This window comes from Morone saxatilis, unplaced genomic scaffold, assembly GCF_004916995.1.
Source record: "Morone saxatilis isolate NCDOM2014 unplaced genomic scaffold, NCSU_SB_2.0 Contig11, whole genome shotgun sequence".
Lineage (NCBI taxonomy): Eukaryota > Metazoa > Chordata > Actinopteri > Moronidae > Morone > Morone saxatilis.
This window is the reverse complement of record NW_023339663.1, coordinates 10915484-10934363: the sequence shown is the minus strand read 5'-3', so window position 1 is coordinate 10934363 and position 18880 is coordinate 10915484. Positions and strand designations below refer to the sequence as shown.

The 18880-nt window shown below is 37.0% G+C and overlaps 1 protein-coding gene across 1 annotated transcript in view; it reads left to right on the top strand.

Moving 5' to 3' along the window:
- gpc6a (glypican 6a) overlaps positions 1–18880 on the top strand; it is a 127817-nt gene that overhangs the window by 84773 nt on the left and 24164 nt on the right. Inside the window, exons 5-6 of the mRNA XM_035652098.1 lie at positions 8907–9037; positions 12188–12331. Coding sequence (XP_035507991.1) covers positions 8907–9037; positions 12188–12331 — 275 coding nt within the window. The remainder of the gene's footprint in view (positions 1–8906; positions 9038–12187; positions 12332–18880) is intronic.

Genomic DNA, 18880 nt, shown 5'->3' with positions numbered 1-18880 from the left:
ACACACACAAACACAAACACATACACAGACACACAGGCATTTAAACTGACTATCAGGCATGATGGTCTCAGTAACAGACATGACAGGAACAAACAAGCTAGCTAGTGGATTTCTGCCTGTCAGAGAGTTGAAAGCTGGATGACTCACTTAGCCTAGTGGAAGTGATCTCCATATCCTCAGCATAATCAAGAACCAGTATATTTTCTTTCTAATTGCTACTGGCTGTGCAGAATCTGCCCGATGATGCTTTTCTGTATATGTGGCAGGAATGCTTACGCAGCAACACTTTCTATACAAGCAACGTATCATTTTTGTGAGTTAGCACAGCTGATGGCCAGCCATGTTTTATTTAATACATTTTACTGCCTCCTCACACATGCACACTAAATGTTATTTTTTATTTATTTATCCTCAGTTTTTGTGTTTCTGGAAAACATATAAGCACTGTAGAGTGTATTGTTTTACACGTATATATTTTAATTACCTATTCAAATTGCGTTTACCTAAAGGAATAGTTTGACATTCTGGGAAGGGTACTTATTTGCTTTCTTGCTGAAATTTTAGATTCCTTTAACCTGACTGGTATTAACCCTAACCCGTGATTATTGTTATCTACCTTCTGGGCAGCCACTGGTTAACCTTAATTTCATTACTTGTGATATTAAATTTTCCAACTTCATGCACTTAACAGCTGTAGCACTAGAGAAAAGAGTTCAAATGCCAGGAACAGCAGTCATGGTATTTGCGACTTCACATGAGTTAAAGTAATCTAGATATAGCCGAAACCCATTAAAACAGAAAAAAACCCTATCAAGAAATGTTTTCTTGTGCTGTTATTGAGCTACAATCCAGCTGAAAGTGCATGAGAGAATGCCTGTGGAGACTCCCCAAAGACAGAGAGATATGTTGGTGAGTTAGGGAGTCTTTAGCAATTGATTCATTTCTTGCAGCTGCGAACTGGGAGGAAAAAAAGTTAGGAAACTGACTCTGACATCGTTTAGCATGATAGTTTTGGCAGTGTTCAGAAAGGAGTGGTTTGAGTGAAAGGATGAGGTTTGTTTCATACTTGTTACACAATCAGGCAGCTTCTTCAACATTAACATAAACTTTACTTTGGATGTGTTTTAAAAAGTTTCTTTAACAAAGGTGAAGAATTGAGGTTGTGTCTTAGGGGGGTTGTATCAAACCTGATGGAACTACAGCTAATAGAACAAGCTGATTTAGAATTTCCTTGCTTAATTCCTTTTCTGCTTGTTTAATTGATAAGTCATGTGAAACAGCTGCAAGCCGTTTTGCACTGTGGTGCTTAAACAAATGCGTCACTGCTCTGTAGAACACATTGGCAAGGACATAATGTGTTTGTCATCTCTTATTACATGTCTGTGTGTTTTCATCCACTGAGACTGAGCTCCTAAATGAAAGGTCAGATAGTTCAGTGATCCGATGGCTTTAACCCCGTGAGTTTCTGTAGGGCAGTTTTAGGGCGTTGACTGCTTCAAAATAATCTGCAGTTCTTCCATTGCTTGTTTAAAAATGGTTAAACTTAATATATATCTTGACTGGAAATTGAAGCATTTAAGACTTAAACTATTTTGTATAATCTTGTAAAACATGTTAGGAATCCATAAAATGCTGAAGAAATAAAAGTGACCCATATGATCATTCACAAAACTCCTATAGTGCTATAAAAAAAAAAAATAGTGTCGCTTATAGCAAAGCACGCCATGCCACACCAGGTTATATGTTCCAGTCTCCTTAAGGTATCATAGCAACATTTTACAATTTTACATAGGACTAAAGCCTTCTAATATATTTTACATAAAATTTAGTGTGTATATTTTATTGTTTTTTCACTTTGATGAATTTACGAAACACCTTAATACAAGCGTCTTCATTTTTTGTCTTAATTATTAATTGTGCATTGGCACTCAGCTGCTTAGCATCAGTGATATTGGTGAACATTTGGGAAGAGGTACAGAAGTTTCCACTGTCGTATACCACCAGACTGAAAGACAGCTTCTTCACTCAGGCTTTGAGATTGTTAAATTCTTCCTCAACAATTCATCATACAAATCAATATATGTGTATATGTTTATATATGACTCAATAATATTTTTTAGTGCAGAGACTAATTCGAAACATTGATGGACCAAGCTCTGTTAATTGACTTATAGTATGCTTACCCTGAATTCAACCTTAATACAAGTACAGTTAACTAATTAAGGTGTTTAATCCTATAGTTTCAATAATGTAGGTATTGTTTGTTCCATTGCATGGCTTTAAATTATTATTGGCATTGTTCATTTTATGCTTTCTAGAGGTATTTAATGTTGTTAGGGCAAGGTAGTTAGCCTTTGACAACATATATTAAGGAGAAACTGGGAGTTGCCAGGTCATTGTAAGGCTAACACATAATATATTGTTATATTAAAAGTCACCAGTCAATATTGTCTTTCCAATCCACTTTTTGAAAAGTGAAGGGGAACCAACATTCGCAAGTTAAAATAAAAATAAAAACAAAAAATAACAAAATAAATATTACAATAAACAATTAATAAACTATTTACAGTTTGATGTTGTTTCATGACTTTTTTCACTCTATAATCAGCATTTTTTCCCCCAGTTTCAGTGTTCATGCTGTATTTTCAACTGGTATAATGTCCAAGAGCTGAGTAACGATCATATTCTGTGATAGACAGAAAAAAGGAAAACAGCAGCAACAGACAACACATCAAAGAGCACTGTTTTATTAAGTTGACACATTCCCCCACTGAACAAAACCAGTGTAGTCTTCCTCTCTGCTTGTCAAACTAGCAAAGCATGTGAACAAGAAACCGTGTCCCTAAGCATGCTCAGTGACACACAGTAGTGATGTCTCCCTGACACTGGAGCTACTCACCATATAAGAAGCAGTTGCTGGATTTTTTTGTTGTTTCAGAATATACTACTGTACTCTGGCCATCAATATGTTGCCCAGAACAGTGGTTTGGATATAGAAAACATTAATTTCTAACGTAAATTATGGATGAAGATTAAATAACAAAAGTGTCTCCTATAAACTTGATCTTTATAATTTTTTATGCCATCAATAATACAAAGAAAACATAAAGTAAAATATATTACGGGCATATTACATAAAAAAAGTGTTAACTAGTTAGCTGATTGCAGTCTGCTAGCAGTTTGTCTTGTAAAGACAAGGTCTCATAAGATGAACACACTGTCTAAACATGACTGGACCATTTCTGTACTCTGAATTTGCACAAGACTTGACACTCTGGTCCTACCATTTACTTCAGAGCAGTCATGCAGAGACCCGTAAGATTTATTTTATATTTCATTTCAATGGGGCCTGTCTGACATATGTGGTGTGAAACAAAAGATTTTCCACCACTGAAATCTGAGAGTGAAATCATTATGAATTCACACTCACAAAGATTTTATGGCCATTAGATTAACCTAGGTAAATCTCAGAGAGTTTTCCTATCCTTTAAAGACTTTGTTTGTGAACTTATATGTTAAAGGAGTGCCTGGATCAGTACATGTGAGTAAAATTATAGATGAAGTTAAAGAGGACACAGACTCCCTTTTGTCAATGTTATTGTTGTGAATATTTTAAATTCTGTTGTTTATCTGCAGTGGGCAAGAAACCAGAGAGCACATGTATTATAACTGACTTTATAGGTACCTGCTCAAGATGGATCTAGTAGTGTGTGACAGAAATTGATCTTGTAGTGGGTGTATTTATTGAACACTCACTACGTCAAAACTGTATTGACTATGCAGTGACCAAAAGTAAAAGCAGCCAATTTGATCTTCTGTACTGCTGAGATCAGGAACACTTGGCAGAAATACCTGTAAACATTAATAAAGCAGTCATGAAATTGGTTAAAAATGCCCTTGATAATATCCTTTAGTTTTTTCTCAACATGCGGTTGAGTTGTCAAAGAAAGACTGATGTATCCCCCAAGGGACTCGGCAGGTAGTTTGTTGGAGTTTTCCCACTCCAAATCCCCAGGGTGAGCAAAAAGGAGAGGATTTTCCATCAGAAAATAACCAAGCATAAAGCCTGAAGCAAAGAAAAGTTGGTACCATGCACCCAGCAGCAAACAAACCATGCCAATACAACTCACTGTGTCAGTCAATGGATAGATAGATGGATGGATGGTGGTACAAATTGATTGTTTATTTGTTAATATACGAGGCAAATTAATTATTTCATTGTTATGTGCCAACAAAAACAAAAAAAGTAAATTACATACTTCTAAAAACAGTTTTAAATGTTTGTTGATTATCCAAATCTGGTGCTCAGTAGACAGACAGAAACACAAGTTTCCCCTGAGTGCAGTCTGAAAACAGTTATAAACCACCGCTTTTATTGTCTGTAACTGTGAAAAGGAAGTAAGTTGACCCCATTTCAATTCCTTGGCATGGAAAAGTTTGGGAACCCCTGGTAAAGATGATGATTTACAAGCTAAACCTCATGCAATATTGAAACAGTATAGCCGGTGTCTGTACTACTACACTGTAATAATGTGTTTTTCTTTGCCCTCCTAATGATTTATGATCAGAACAGATTAATCATTAAGATACTCTTCATCAACAGCCCATCATTTTTAAAAAGTGTTCCTGTATGTGACATAATTTCAGAAGTTATTTAAGCATGTAGAGGTAACCCTTCCTCATAGCAATTCATATGGCTGACTCATACTCACAATCCATCAAATATTCATTAAGCTATATGAAAAATTGGTTGTCAGAACTCAGCTGAGGATATCATTTAGGTGTTTGAGTCCTTTATGGAAAAAGTAACAGAGCTGCTGCCAATTTTCCCTATACTTTTAATAAATAATTTTCCCTCACTGAATCCCACTGAGGCTTTGTCTGTGGTAGCATTAGAGTCGTACTCTGCTAAGCATAGGCAGCTGAAGACTTCACAGGACTCGGGTTGGTTCCGTGCAGTGACCCCCAGCCAGCTCCTGATGGAAATCTAACCAAGCATCACGCCCAATTTGAGACTCCAAAGTAAACAAACAGGAGTGCTCTTCAAAGGTACAGCCACTAACAGACAGAAGAGGGGAGTCTATCTGTGGCTCCATTCTCTCAGTAAACTATAAAAGCACAACACTGGCTTAGAACAGACACCAACAACCTGACACATAAACATGTTTATTTGGAAGAAGAAAACATAGTTCATATAATGTTTTTGTTTTTTTTATCAGACATTTTGACATGTTTAGTTATGGGACTGTTCTTGCTTTGTCTGACAAAGCACTTTGTAAAAGGTGCTATATTAAGAAAATACTTAACAAGAATTAGTACTAGTAGTAGTAAAAATGAAACATCAACAATGATTAGGCAGCGACAAATAAGTTATATCACTTATACTGATTACTGTATATTTTACTATTTTCTTATTGTCAATAAATTATACAAAAATACTAAACCAAGTATTGTCTGTGCCATAGACGTCCATTGTTGTTGTTGCACTGGCTAATACGTTCCTTCATTATGATGAACCTGGGCACTGTTGCCTATTTTAAGTTTTTCCCACATACAAAGTCCTACTTCGAGATGAAACATGTTGGTTGTTGTTTGGAAAGGTTTGCAGAAAAGTGCTGCATTAAATGTGTTTTATATACCTGTGGGAAAATTTAAATAAACTGAATTAAATGATATAATAAACAAGGATACATTTTACCCCACAGATGATACACGAGAAGTCTTTGGCTAATCAGTAACAAGATACATATTTTCTTCCATTAAAATGAGATTGATGTTGCATTTGTAGCCATGAGATGTGAAATATTATCCCTTATTATGCAGTAGCACCCTAATACAACCAACAGCTGCAATTTATAACCCCAATGCTAAGGTCCATCATTCTTCCAACTTAGGTCAATATCTGTCTGAGATACTATATATGACCTGGGAGTAAGCAAATTGTGTGTTGGTGGAAAATTTGAAAAGTCTCATTTCTATTCTTGAAGCATGTTTCAAAACAGATCAACAGTTTCTTGCAAAACAGGTTTAGTTAGAGTTACTGTTGCTTGATCGTAGTTTGACAGCTGGTTCATGAATTGAGTTAATCAGCTGTCCCTGAATTATCTGCTTTCACTCCATCTCACTATGGCAGTCCCAAATTACTGCTTTCTTGTCTTAAATGCTGCTTATAATTTGGCTCCGTTAACCTTGGATTTTCCAATTAAGCCTATCAGAGTGTGCAGATGGAAAAGGTATGATTAAAAAACCCCAATTCCTTACAACATCAAATCAGGGAAAGACTGTGAGATAAACAGAAACAGTTGAACCCAAAAGGAAATTATAGTTAGTCAATTCAAAAGGAAAACAAAGCAATTTTCACTAAGGTGAAACATATTGTACATGTATAGTAAATCAGCACACAATTGGAATATAAAATGACACGTAAATACCACAAAGTGCTACAATCATTAGATCTGGTCTAATCCAAAACCAAAATCCCATCAAGGAATCATAGGCCAAGAGTCTGTCCACCAGATTTTCCCCAAATCTGTTGTTAACTTCCTTTTTATATTATGTCATCAGACAAAAAACAAAAACCTTTGTTCAGTTTTGTTAGCGAAGGTATTTTTGTTTACTTTTAGTACACTTAAATGCTACATATATATATATATATTTATATTCACTGTCTTCTTTTTGATGAGGTTGGGCTACAGTCAGTAGTTGCACAATTCTGCTAAACCGAGACAGGGCCCCCGGATATTATTCCAGCTTAATTCAATGTTAATTGGCAATACCAGGTTTGAGTATTAATCTTTATGCTTTTAATTCACCCCTCTTTAAACAGGCTAGTGCTCTGTCCTCTGTACCCACCTGTCCTCTAAATCACTCCCCTCAGTCAAGCACATGAGCTTAATATCCTGCCCTGTCAATAGCCACAGAGAGGAGGGAGACTTTATGTTCCTGAGGTCTCATGACAGACACTCTGAAATGCTGGCCTGAGGGCAGGAGCTCAAACTCATTCTGCCAGGGCTGCTCAGGACAGTCTTGAATGGTATTGGCTTTTCTCAGTGCCGGCCTGTTACACTGTAATTGTGAGAGCTATACCTGACTTACCCCAATGATCTTATTTGTCAATTTTACAAGGCTCCTAAGCTTTTCTTACTGAATAAATTAAAGTTTTCACACCAGGCTTCAATACACAGTGTTAAAATGGTTCCTGTTCTGTACAACAGTCACTGCAGTTCAAAGTGTGCAGCTTTGACACTGAAGATAAGGGTTCTTGTTCCATCTCCTACTAACAGGTTTCGTTTAACCACAATAGCAATCTTTTAACCATAACTAAGTAGTTTCAGTCGCTTAAACGTAATCATACGTGAACTACGGTGTTGAAAACCATTCATAAATCATGCTGGAAGGCACTGACAAATGACCTGTTTTGTCAGGACTTCCTGCCCTGATTTTGTTGAAGTACTCAGTGGCGACTGGGCTGAAAAAAATTAAACATCAACAATGATTAGGCACAGTGTGTAGTCATCAGGCTTTGTTCCTTAAAGCCTATAGAGTTGCACAAGAGAGAATTATTACTCCTCATCACAGTTCCACAGCAGTTATGATAAGTTATGATCTAATGATTTGCTGTTCTACTACTGCTAAAGAGTCAGTAGATGAACAACTGTGTTTCTGCTGCCCTTTTGCAGGGAGTAGCTCCCATAGGGGTAAGTAGGCTTTTCATGATTGGTCTACATCCCTGCTAATGTCAATGCACAAAGATAGTCCCCTTGATATTACTGTTCTCTGCCCTTACTACTTAACCAGCGTAACCCCTTAAACAAGACTGGGTCGACTTTTAATTACTTATTTGACAAGATAGACTCTAATAAAAAATATCAAACACATTATTTTTACCGCTGACATCTCCCAGTCTAACACGATCAATACTACCATTGCTCTGTATGAACATATAAATAACACATTGTTTTAATGAAAATGAAGGCAGTTTGGTGGGTAATCTGTTTAAGGTATTGATTCATGTCAAGACTCATCCAGAGTGATAAGGTCACGGCCCCTGTGTTTGTTTGTTTGTGTTTTTACTCTTGAGAATTCTACCCATTTATTTAGTATGGAAAATAAGGACGTGATTAGATGCTAGAAGTTTGGGTTTTGGCAAATAAACAAGGAAACGACAAATACAACCCTGTATGTGTTTATATCATAACTTGTCATCAGATGTTTTAAGTGATGTACAATGATAAAGTAACTTAAATGGTTCTTAAAGTGTAAATGTAAACATATTTTTTTTGTCTTATAGAATTCATGTTTGACAGACAGAATTAAGTTGAAGTACTAAGTGTCTGAAATGTAATTAAAAGTAATTACTAGGGTGATACATAGACATGAATTCACAAATTTATGAATGTACTTTTGCAATCCAGAAATACCAATGCAAATAGATGAATAAATCAGAAGTCTTGTCATTCTCTATGTAGCTGGAGTGATTAGCATGTATGCAAATCAATGATTTGTTTTATGTATAAGCTATTTGTAAGCTCGGCACATTCAAATTTAATTTCTACTTGATGTTGCACATCCTCTTACATCCTCTATCTCCCTATCTCTTTCTGACACTGTGTATGCCTGTGTTTGTGTGTCTCGATGAAGGTGTTGGCAGGTTCCTTTTGTGTTTGTAATTATTGGCTGTCAACACATTTGGAGAAGGGACTGTTCTTTGTACTCTTAGTTGGACCTGTGTCATAGAAACATGATGGAGCACAGCACCCTGAGGGTTTTGCATTGAGTATTGTTAATCCTCAAAGATGATGTGAACATATTGACGTGTGTGTGTAAACTGAAGCAGTCAAATTTCTGTGTTTATGTGAGTGTTTAATATATCTCTGAGCTGACATGTGTCCTCTGTGCTATGACAGATGCTATGTTACTGGTGGCAGCCAGACTGGAGGGACCCTTCAACATTGAAGCAGTTATAGAGCCAGTTGACATCAAGATCTCTGAGGCCATCATGACCATGCAGGACAACAGCATGCAAGTTTCAGCTAAGGTACTGTAACATTGTGTAATAAATTAATGTATTTATTTATACTTCATTGTTTTTTTTGTTTGTATTTTATTAGTGAAAAAATGTGGAAATGAAATGTTTTCCAAGAGAGACCTGAGAACATAAGCATACCCAATCACACAATAGACAAGTAAAAACCAGAGCAAGAAAGGAAAATTATAATGGCAAAGTGAAAAGAAAAAGAAGGGGGAGAAAGACAGATAATGTAATACAGTAAACAATAAGCACAATAAGTGGGTTATACAACTTAATTATTTCTAATTGTTGCAACATCTCCATATCCACATTTCTATTTGAATTCTCATGATGTGGATGAAAATACTGTTGTAATTGTTATATTGTAAACAGTAGAACACAGCAACAAGACAAGCAGCAGTACACAGTCCTCACTTCTTAAAACGCACATTTATATACTACTGATTTACAAAAGCAAAGGTTTTGAAAGAAAAGTATACCATACATCAGAGTAAGCTTTCATAAAACATTCACTGTATCCACTCATGGTAACACTGTCTTAAAGCCATTTATCCATAACCTTAATCTAAACCTTAAAGTGCTTAGGGGTCTAGGCCTAACTACACCTGGGATGCAAGACAGGAACTCAGGTCTTCAGGTTTCCTCCAAAATGAAATTGGCAAACCATTTTGTTGCATATAAAAGACTGAACTAATTTCCTCTTTAGCCTCTTTAGTGTTCCAGTTGCTAATCAGTCTTTTCAATTGTTTAAAATTGGAAGCAGCACATTCAGGATATTATCACACACAGGACCGTTTTTCAATGTCTTTCTTGTCAAAAGGCAGGTTTATCAGTAACATTTTTTATTCTGATCCTTTGATGTATTCTGGCCTGTCGCCATGCCAGAGTCACAAAGGTCAGTGTGAATTAGATGTAATTCTTTTCCATATCAAGAGGGTTGCAATTTACAACTTTAGCCATTGTCTGTGCACTTGACACTCCATCCCTGCAAGGCTGTGCTTGGCGGACAGATTGCTCTGAGATTACAATCTTTCCCCACATTCACATTTTAACCATATGTAATCCTTCCCCAATCACCAAGCTTTGTGGAATATGTCAGGCCACATTGAGTTGTACCTTCATTCCTGCTGCCATACACCTGTTGAAAATCGGTTTGCTTGGATGATGTACAGGATAGTGGAATTGTAATCATGGTGAAGAATTGATAAATATTAGAGAGAAGACAGCCTCTTGTCTTGACAGCCATGAAGCACATTAGAGTGCTCCATCACATACTGAGCCAGGGGCCAGCAGACAGGCCAGAGAGGAATGCTAATGAGCTGTGATGTTTGGAAGTGTGTTGTTTGGGCCCTGTAGAGACAAAGCCATCTGAAAACAATCTATTCTGACAATGAACTTCTATGAACTACACATTGATTAATGTTAGGTTCAAGTAATAATACATCTGCACTTCTATTTTTGTTTCACTTGAAACAACAGAACTTTAGTATGTGTTTCAGGGAAGTTTAATAACTTCTGAGTTGTACAATTCAGTATTTTTCCAAGAGCACAGTGTTCTTTGATATACAGTTATTTTTTGGTAGCAGACTCATACTAAATATTTCATAAAATAGAGAAATTCTACATTTTCCTCTAGTTACATTTTAGAATGATATAGGTCTATATTCCACATTAAAGGGTAACCTCTGTATTTTTCAACCTTTTTTTTGTGTCAAATAAGGTAATGGGGACAAGTTTTGAATTTGGTCCAGTATTGAGTGAGAGCGATGCAGCCTGCAACCGCAAAATGGGCTATGACGTAATCCTTATGGGTAGTTGCGCATTGTCAAAATACGTCCATTAAAAGTGCTTATTTTTAGCACATATTGTTATTATAATTGTCTGACAACATTATGGAAAGGACAGAAAAATGAAATGTTTTTGGTACTTTTTGCTTTATCTGTCTGTGAAATCTCCTCTGTGGGGATAGGGTCACAGCACCCACAGGAACACCACCAATCTCTCAACCTTCACAGCCTGTAGCAGCTGGTTTACCCTCCTCTGCCTGTTGCCCCCCTCTCTCTCTCCTTGTCCGCTCTTCAATTTGTTATACTGTGGCTCAAATAAATGCAGGGGACTATCAAATTCAAAAATCTTTTACATAATACTAAGTTATGCTTTTTTACTCCAACAAAACAAACTCTTCCTTGCCTTACTACGCTAACATTTCCACTGTGGTCTCCCTGCAAGGCACCTCACCTCTCCCAAGGTACAGGAAACATTTATTTTTTCTCTGTAGGGTAGTGTTGTCAGATAACATATAACTTATAATAACAATCTGAGCTAGTCAGTGGCAAAACCAAACACTTTTTGGAAGTATTTTGACAGTCCGCAATTGCCTGCAAGGATTAGGTTATAGCCAGTTTTGAGGCTGCAGGATTCTCAATACTGGACAAAGAAAAAAACTTGTTGTCCCCATTAGTCACTTTGACACAAAAACATGGGGAAATGATGGTGAAAAATACTGAAGTTACCCTTTGAAGTTTAACAAATCAGTTTTATAACTAATTTAAAGCTAAGTTATATTTTATTTTTGTGATGAATTAGTTGCAGTCTTTGCAAAAAGCCTTTTGACATAACAATGGCTTTCAGCTGCATGCGCATAACAAAATATCATGGGTTAATTCATTTTTTTGCCACTAATATGACACTTCTTGTAAAAGGAGACCTGGGCACTGATAGAAAGCATTGGTACCAGGCTGGCTCTATATGGTTTTCTATCTCAAATCACAGACCAGAAATTGTGCTGTGAGCAAATTGATACAGGCTTTTCAAGGGAAATGTCAGTGGTGTAGGCAAACTACAACTTTTGTGGGATCAAAATGGATGTGTATTCTGCAAAGGGAATAGGCTTACATGTAGCCCCCGCTCAGTGCAGATTTCATGCAGTTTCGGACTGCTGATAACCTGGTTTCTAACTGTTCAGCACTGCGATGAGAAGCTCATCTCATAATAATGACTGAATATTATCTGGATGTTGTAAAACCAGGCAATTTCCTCAATATACTGTAAGTATTAAAAATGTTTTAGACACTAGTTTGTCTGTATCATCTTTCAGCTTTCCCTTGTGCTTACCCCCCTCTTTGTGGTAATTCTATCTCCCTTTGTTGATTTTAGGTTTTTCAAGGGTGTGGCCAACCAAAGCCATCAGGAATAGGCAGGTCTGCACGCGGCATCTCAGATGTGTTCAGCACTCGTTTCAGACCCTACACCCCTGAAGAGAGGCCAACCACAGCAGCAGGAACAAGCCTGGATAGACTGGTACGTGCAGCAACAACATAATAAAAGCAATATTGTAAACTCTGATTGGGAAATGTACAAATACATGAGTGAAGGGTAAAATAAAAAATAAAAAAGTAACTTGAATCAAACTTCAGTAGTGAAATAAATGTGAAAACATTATCAGAATTAAAACTGGGATATAAGATACCGTAGACATTTAGAAATGCCCTAAAGGTTCTTCTGTAGAGTACAAACTAATCTTAGGTCAAATCATTTATGAGAAATTCAATACATTCCTAAAATAAATGTCTTATTTGGCTTTTACTTTGAAGCCTAATTAAGGCTGAAGCAGCCAATTGCTGATGTTTTTTTTTCTAGTCTATATTCTACCAGCTATGATGTTGAGCACTTCCTTTCTCACTCTGTAGACACTCACTCACTCCGCTTACCAGGGCTCAAGTCCAAAGGCCAGGAATAAAAAGAGCCCCTTTAAAGATTCCAAGAAAAATCATTGTAATCCATGTTCATGTAATCCATACCGACCCCAGGTTCTTTCTGTCTCACACCACGCTGTACTCAGAGTTAAAATATTTCAGTTTCAGTCCCAGAGGTTGCATAGATCACGTCATGTTTATTTTTCCACATAACCTACTTGGACATATTGTTTACGATATTCCTCACAGTGTGTATGAGCAGATTATGAAATGTCCCTAATCACAAAAAATGCCTCATCCCAGAATTTGTACTGCTTTGAGAATCAGTGCTGGAGAGGATAAAACCGATTCAACATCCACCCACTAAACTTCAGGATGATGACAAATCCTAAGACATTAATTGAGCCTATAAAAAGACCCATTGCACCACCTCATGCCACTGAAACACAATGTGTGGGAGGCTGTCTGTGTCAAGTTCCAGTATATACCACAGCAACACAGAGGCCCTCAACTTGACAAGATGTTAAATCAGGCGCTACAACTCTGATCTGTGTAGTTTACAACTCTGCATCCTTTCCTTTTTTGCTTGAAAATGTATGCTGTTGTGATATCTCTAGGTCCTCATTTAGGACTAATATACTGTATATCACATTTAAATATGACATTATAATGTAATTGTAAAAGAAATTTGTTATTCCATAAACTTGTTCTTTTCTCCACATCAAGCTGTTTTTTTGTCATACACGTGAAAACGGTGGACTGTTAATTAAAAACAAACTTCTGTGGTATAAGCAGAGATAATGAGTTACATTCTAATAATAAAACACCATAGTGTCTTGAAAAAAATATATTCAAAATTAGAAAAATACTATAGATGTTTCTTTTTATCGCATATGTTATTCTACTGAATGACATTTTAGTGGTATAACAACCACAACATGTCAGGCCATCGATTAGATATTATTAAACCACATTTTTATGTCAATAATTTGTCCTTCGACCATTCCATCTAACAAATGCTTCTGTAATCCTCTGTCCAGTAGGTTAATCAGTGTATTAAATACATTATTGTTATTTTAAATAAAAGGCACAGTTGATAATCTTCTGCTGTTTAAGTTGTTTAACAGGATTAAAATGGAAAATATTCAAGAACAGAGAGGCAGATTAAAGAATGCAGAGCGTATTGTGTCTGTCTTCATAAATAGTCTATACTCAGTGGTTGTGTGAAACATGGCCAGATCCTTAAAATGTTATTCTGGATAAAATCTAACTAAACCCTTCTCTTTGCTTCATAACATACACATCAAAGAGGGCGAGAAAGGGAAAACATTACTAAAAGGCAAACACACATTCAGAGAAAATCTACAGGTTTCACGTTTCACTATCTTTAATAATTCATATGCACATGCTCTTGGGCCAACTTCTTATAAAAAAAAATATCTTCTAAGAAAAGTGAGTTGTATTTCTCAGGGTAAGACTTTTGCTCACTTGATCACATATCTGTGTCTTACTCTGTATCTGCATTTCCTTGTATGAAGCAGTTTAGATACAGTACAGAAATATATCTGTCCTGGACACTAAAGCCAAGCTGAGTTGATTGCACTGAATGAAATAATGACTTTTATTCAACCAATTCACTGCTGTTTGTACGCAGGTCACGAACTTTGCATTGATCAGATTTGATGGCAGCAGATTTTAAACTGATTTCACAGTGGGAAATTCATTGTGAATAAAATGGTTTGAGGTACTAAATCTCATAGTGAGATGAGACTGGTGGATGGAATATTACAGCACCACCATTTATCATTTAACTTTTTGCTTCACTAACTAATAGACATTCTTTTCTCTCTATTCTCTCTCTCAGTCTCTCTATTTCTCCGATGTCCAATTAAATATCTTTCTTCTTCATTTCTCTGCTGCTCCCAGAGGGTTGTGTGGAGGACAATGCAACACAGTGTAAGCTTTTCATTCCTCCTCTTACTTTTACCAAGTCATCTGTCTTGTGGTGTTTTAATCAACCTGCCCATAGAGCTCCACTTCTCTACATTATTCAAAGTTCATATTGATTGCTTGTTTGTGACATGACTGTTTATTTACTAACTGAACTAAGCTGCTGAGGTCGATATTTAAAACTGTCTTTCTCCATTTCTTGGTCTGTCTAGAATCATTTAGACAGGAAGCATGGTGGTTATTAGAAGGTTGTGAGTTTGAATCTATGCCATTGTTCCTCTTGTTTGAATTTAGTGTTTTCTCTTTGGGTTTCCTTTTGATTTTTTACACCATTCAAAGACATGTAGTTTAGGTTGCTTGGAGACTTTAAATAATTTGTCCATGGCTGTGATCAGCACATGTTAGTGTTAACCCTGTGATGACCTTGCAAAGAATCCAGGCTGTTTCTTTGTCTTATTTTCTCGTTCATGCTGGGATAACTCGTGCACCAGCTGTGGCTTTGGGTAGAGAAAAAACAGAAAGCTCTTTTCATTTCTCTATTTTGTGCTACCTTGTCTCCTCCATCCTCCTGCCTGTGACCCGGAAATCAATCTATGCACGCCATCTTGAAGGATGTCTCAATTCCTAAAATGCATCTTGAAGAAAGAGGAGTGAAGAGAGAGGAGGCTTGCCTGAGTAGCTATGAGCGAGGATGCACAGGTGTATCCTTAGCGGAAGTCTTTTCGGGCACCCATAACATGTAAAAGAGGCATGACAATGGACAGATGATGCAGCTGTGCCACACGTCATATTAAATTAATGCCGCTTTAAACTGACGGCTCAGAAGCAAGGATGTCTTATTTTGTTAAATGTCTCTTGCCTCCACTTCTCTCCGTCTTTGCCTTGCTTCCTCTGTTCGCAACTCAGGTGGGAGGGACTGAGATGCAGGGAAAGGAATCGAGGATGTACAAACTGAGAAATGAGAAGAGGTTTGTGGTTGATGTTGCGCATGAATGTTTTGGATTCCATGCATGAATGTAGACGGCTTAAAGCAAATTCTTTAAACCTATCAATTTATTATCATTTAAAAGGAGAATATAAAGGATTTTGTTAACCAGGGTTTCTGACTCACATCTTCAATATGTCTAGAAATGCTGGTCTTTTGCAGTACTTAGTTGATGTACCAAATATCAGCAATGAGTTACATCCGCTTTTGGCAAATGTGCAATCTTAATTGTTTAAGACTATAATAACACAAATTGCAGTGACTGGTTTACATCTTACAACAAGATGCTTGTCACTGCCTATAACTTATATTCAAGGGCAACTCTTTATGTGTTACATGCACAACTACACATGTACAACTTGTGCTTGGTACAGCAATATGCTCCTACTATGGTCAAAATATTTATTTGCATCTTCAAACCTTGGACACAGAAGGCGAGATTTACATACATGAATTCTGTGTCCTCTGTTCAGTTTACACTCACAATGGTCTGCATGTAATTATAGTCTGATTCGGAAAAGCAGCTCCTAATTACATAATCACTGATTAGGACCAGCATCCGTGCACATACTGTGAGTGAAGAAAAGGTCAAAAGGCGCAGTTCAGTGGTGGGATTTGCCTGAGATCAGCTAGTTTGATTAATAACATTGAATGGCTTCAGGCACAGAAACAATGAGCAAAAGGTTTAGTAAATATGCCTGTGATTAGCACTGAGGTTTATGGATGATTGTAAAGCTCTCAGTCCTCATTATTCCATATATATTTATTTTGTACAGTATTTTGTTTTCGGGTGATTTGTGCTAATGTATCTCTAACATCGCAGTCTGTCAATTACGTCTCAGATCAAAACTGAATTAGATACAAGTGCTTACATGCTGTCTAATCCTCTTCCTTTTCCAGCTCACTGCTAAATGATTTAAAGCTGAAAGAGGTCCGTCTTGTTGGGTTTGTATTATTATAGCTGCCCTATGTAAGACTTCTTTACTTCATGCTGGCAGAATTTAGTGTTAATAAATAGTAGCACTGGTTTAAAATCTCGTAGGTTGTGATGTTTAATTTAAAAGGATGCCATTTTTTATGTCAGCTATAAACCTACTGCTGAAAATCCAAACCTTTACTAAACAGGAAAAAAACTGATTGTGCTTACATTTTATATGCTAGTGGCACATGGCTTTAGGAATTGTATTGGCAATTACTCAACAGCCATTGGATGGATGAATGAAACTTTTTACAGGCATTCTCAGTCCCAGAGGACGAAGCCACCTGACTTTGGTGATCCACTGACTTTTCTTCTAGCGCCACCATGATGACCAATTCAAAAACAGTTATACATTATGATGTTTTCTGGACCTTTGCATGAGGAAATTTTCTCTAACTCTGGACAAATTTGAATTTGAATTGAATATCCCTGCCTGGCCTAGTGGCAGAGAGAGTACAGGGTCTGAGGGGTTGTTTACTTGAATATGTTAGTGTAGTCTGCTTGAGTCATTGATCTTTTATCTGACTGAGGTTTGTGCTAGTTAGAATCTATTGCCCCCTACCATGGCTCTGAAATATCAGCAACCTAAACCTAACTGTACTGTGTGTTACTATTTCCATGGTGCTGTCCATGGTGCTGAAGTAGCAGACTATTTGTTGTATCTGTCAGTCCCGCCCCTCTGTTTCAGGTTCATCTTGCATATGTCATATTCTCTAAACTACAACATATAAAGCAGGTTACTTAAAAAAAACATGTCGTCTCATCAATAGGGTGCGCCAATCTGGCCATCACCCCTGTTAAAAATGTACGAACCCCCTGCTGAATATACCTAAAGCTTCACAGGGCTGCTAGCGTGGCTTGTAGCCTTGTTCTACAAAACACAGCTGTTAATTTGACTGATGAATATAATCTAAACACTTCTGTACTTTCAAAATAAGATCCTCTGTCCAACAGGTATAATTTAATAGTGATAGGAAGTAACCTAACTCCTCCCTCTGCTTATCACAGCCTTTGTTGACTGTGAGATAAATGAATAGTATACACATGCATATCTTGTACCGTGTGTTCCACATTCACATTTATATTCTTCATTTATTATGCCAGTGATAAGCAGATGTCTGATGACACAATCTGACAGAAATGATTTAGTTCTCTGACAGCTTAAACTCACATTGCTGACAGGACATGACTGTCAATTTCTTCATTACAGAAATGCTTGCAGAAAAAATGTGATGGATGTCCTGAGGAGATTCCATTATTGATTTATTTGACCAATTTCTAAATATTTTGAGCCTCCCTAATGGGTTGTTTGTTGTTGAGCACTGTTGAAATGGGGATGCAGTTGGAAAGAAAGTAAATCAGTCATTAGCAATGGCCAGGCCGTTCTCCACGCTCCATTTGACGTTTGAGCAGAGTGCCAGGGCCAGGAAACGATCTGGCAACGACCATTTTTCTCAGGAAGGAAAAAGTGTAAAATAAATGATCAGTGTTTTATTTCTTCAATCAATCACAATAATCCAGTGTTGATGGGCACCACATATCTATACTTTAGTGTGCTTTTGTTATTGTACGCACACTATACTGAGAGGACTAAAGGGTTTTATGGAGATTTAGGGGAACACGCTGTGAATCTGAATTCATGGAAGCTGAACATCCTTCAGCTTCTGAATGGGGTTAGAAATCACTATTCCCACATGAAAGTTTCTTCCTGCCAGAGTAATCAGTCACTGAGAAATCACTCCGCCCAATGCAATTGCAGACACAACTGCCAATTATGGCCGATGGTAACACGGCCAAATTGGTGAAATCCATGAGTCACGCCATAAAATGGATCCAGTTACAGCTCTAATGAAATTCTGGCATGTACTGCAGATCTGCTCTCTACGGTTTTTCTGTTTAATAGCCATGATTTCTGAGCAGATCAGCAGGCAAAAAAAGAACAAGTGTTAAGACCAGTTAATCGTACTGGAATGCTAATTCAGAATACTGGGCATGCTGAGCTAATGTTTTAGCAGCACTAACAACCACAGGGTGTAAGTGCTGCTGGAGATCCTATACTCTATTTTACATTATGCTGACAAAGATCTGGGGAAATAAAAGGTGTGTACTTTATGGAGTCAGAACTTCAATTTTAAATACAGTGTAAGTGAACTTGGTACTTATGAAACCTGTGATTAAAAAAGGTTATGTTTTGTGCTAAACCTTTTCCTAAATGCCTTTTACTATATATATATATATAT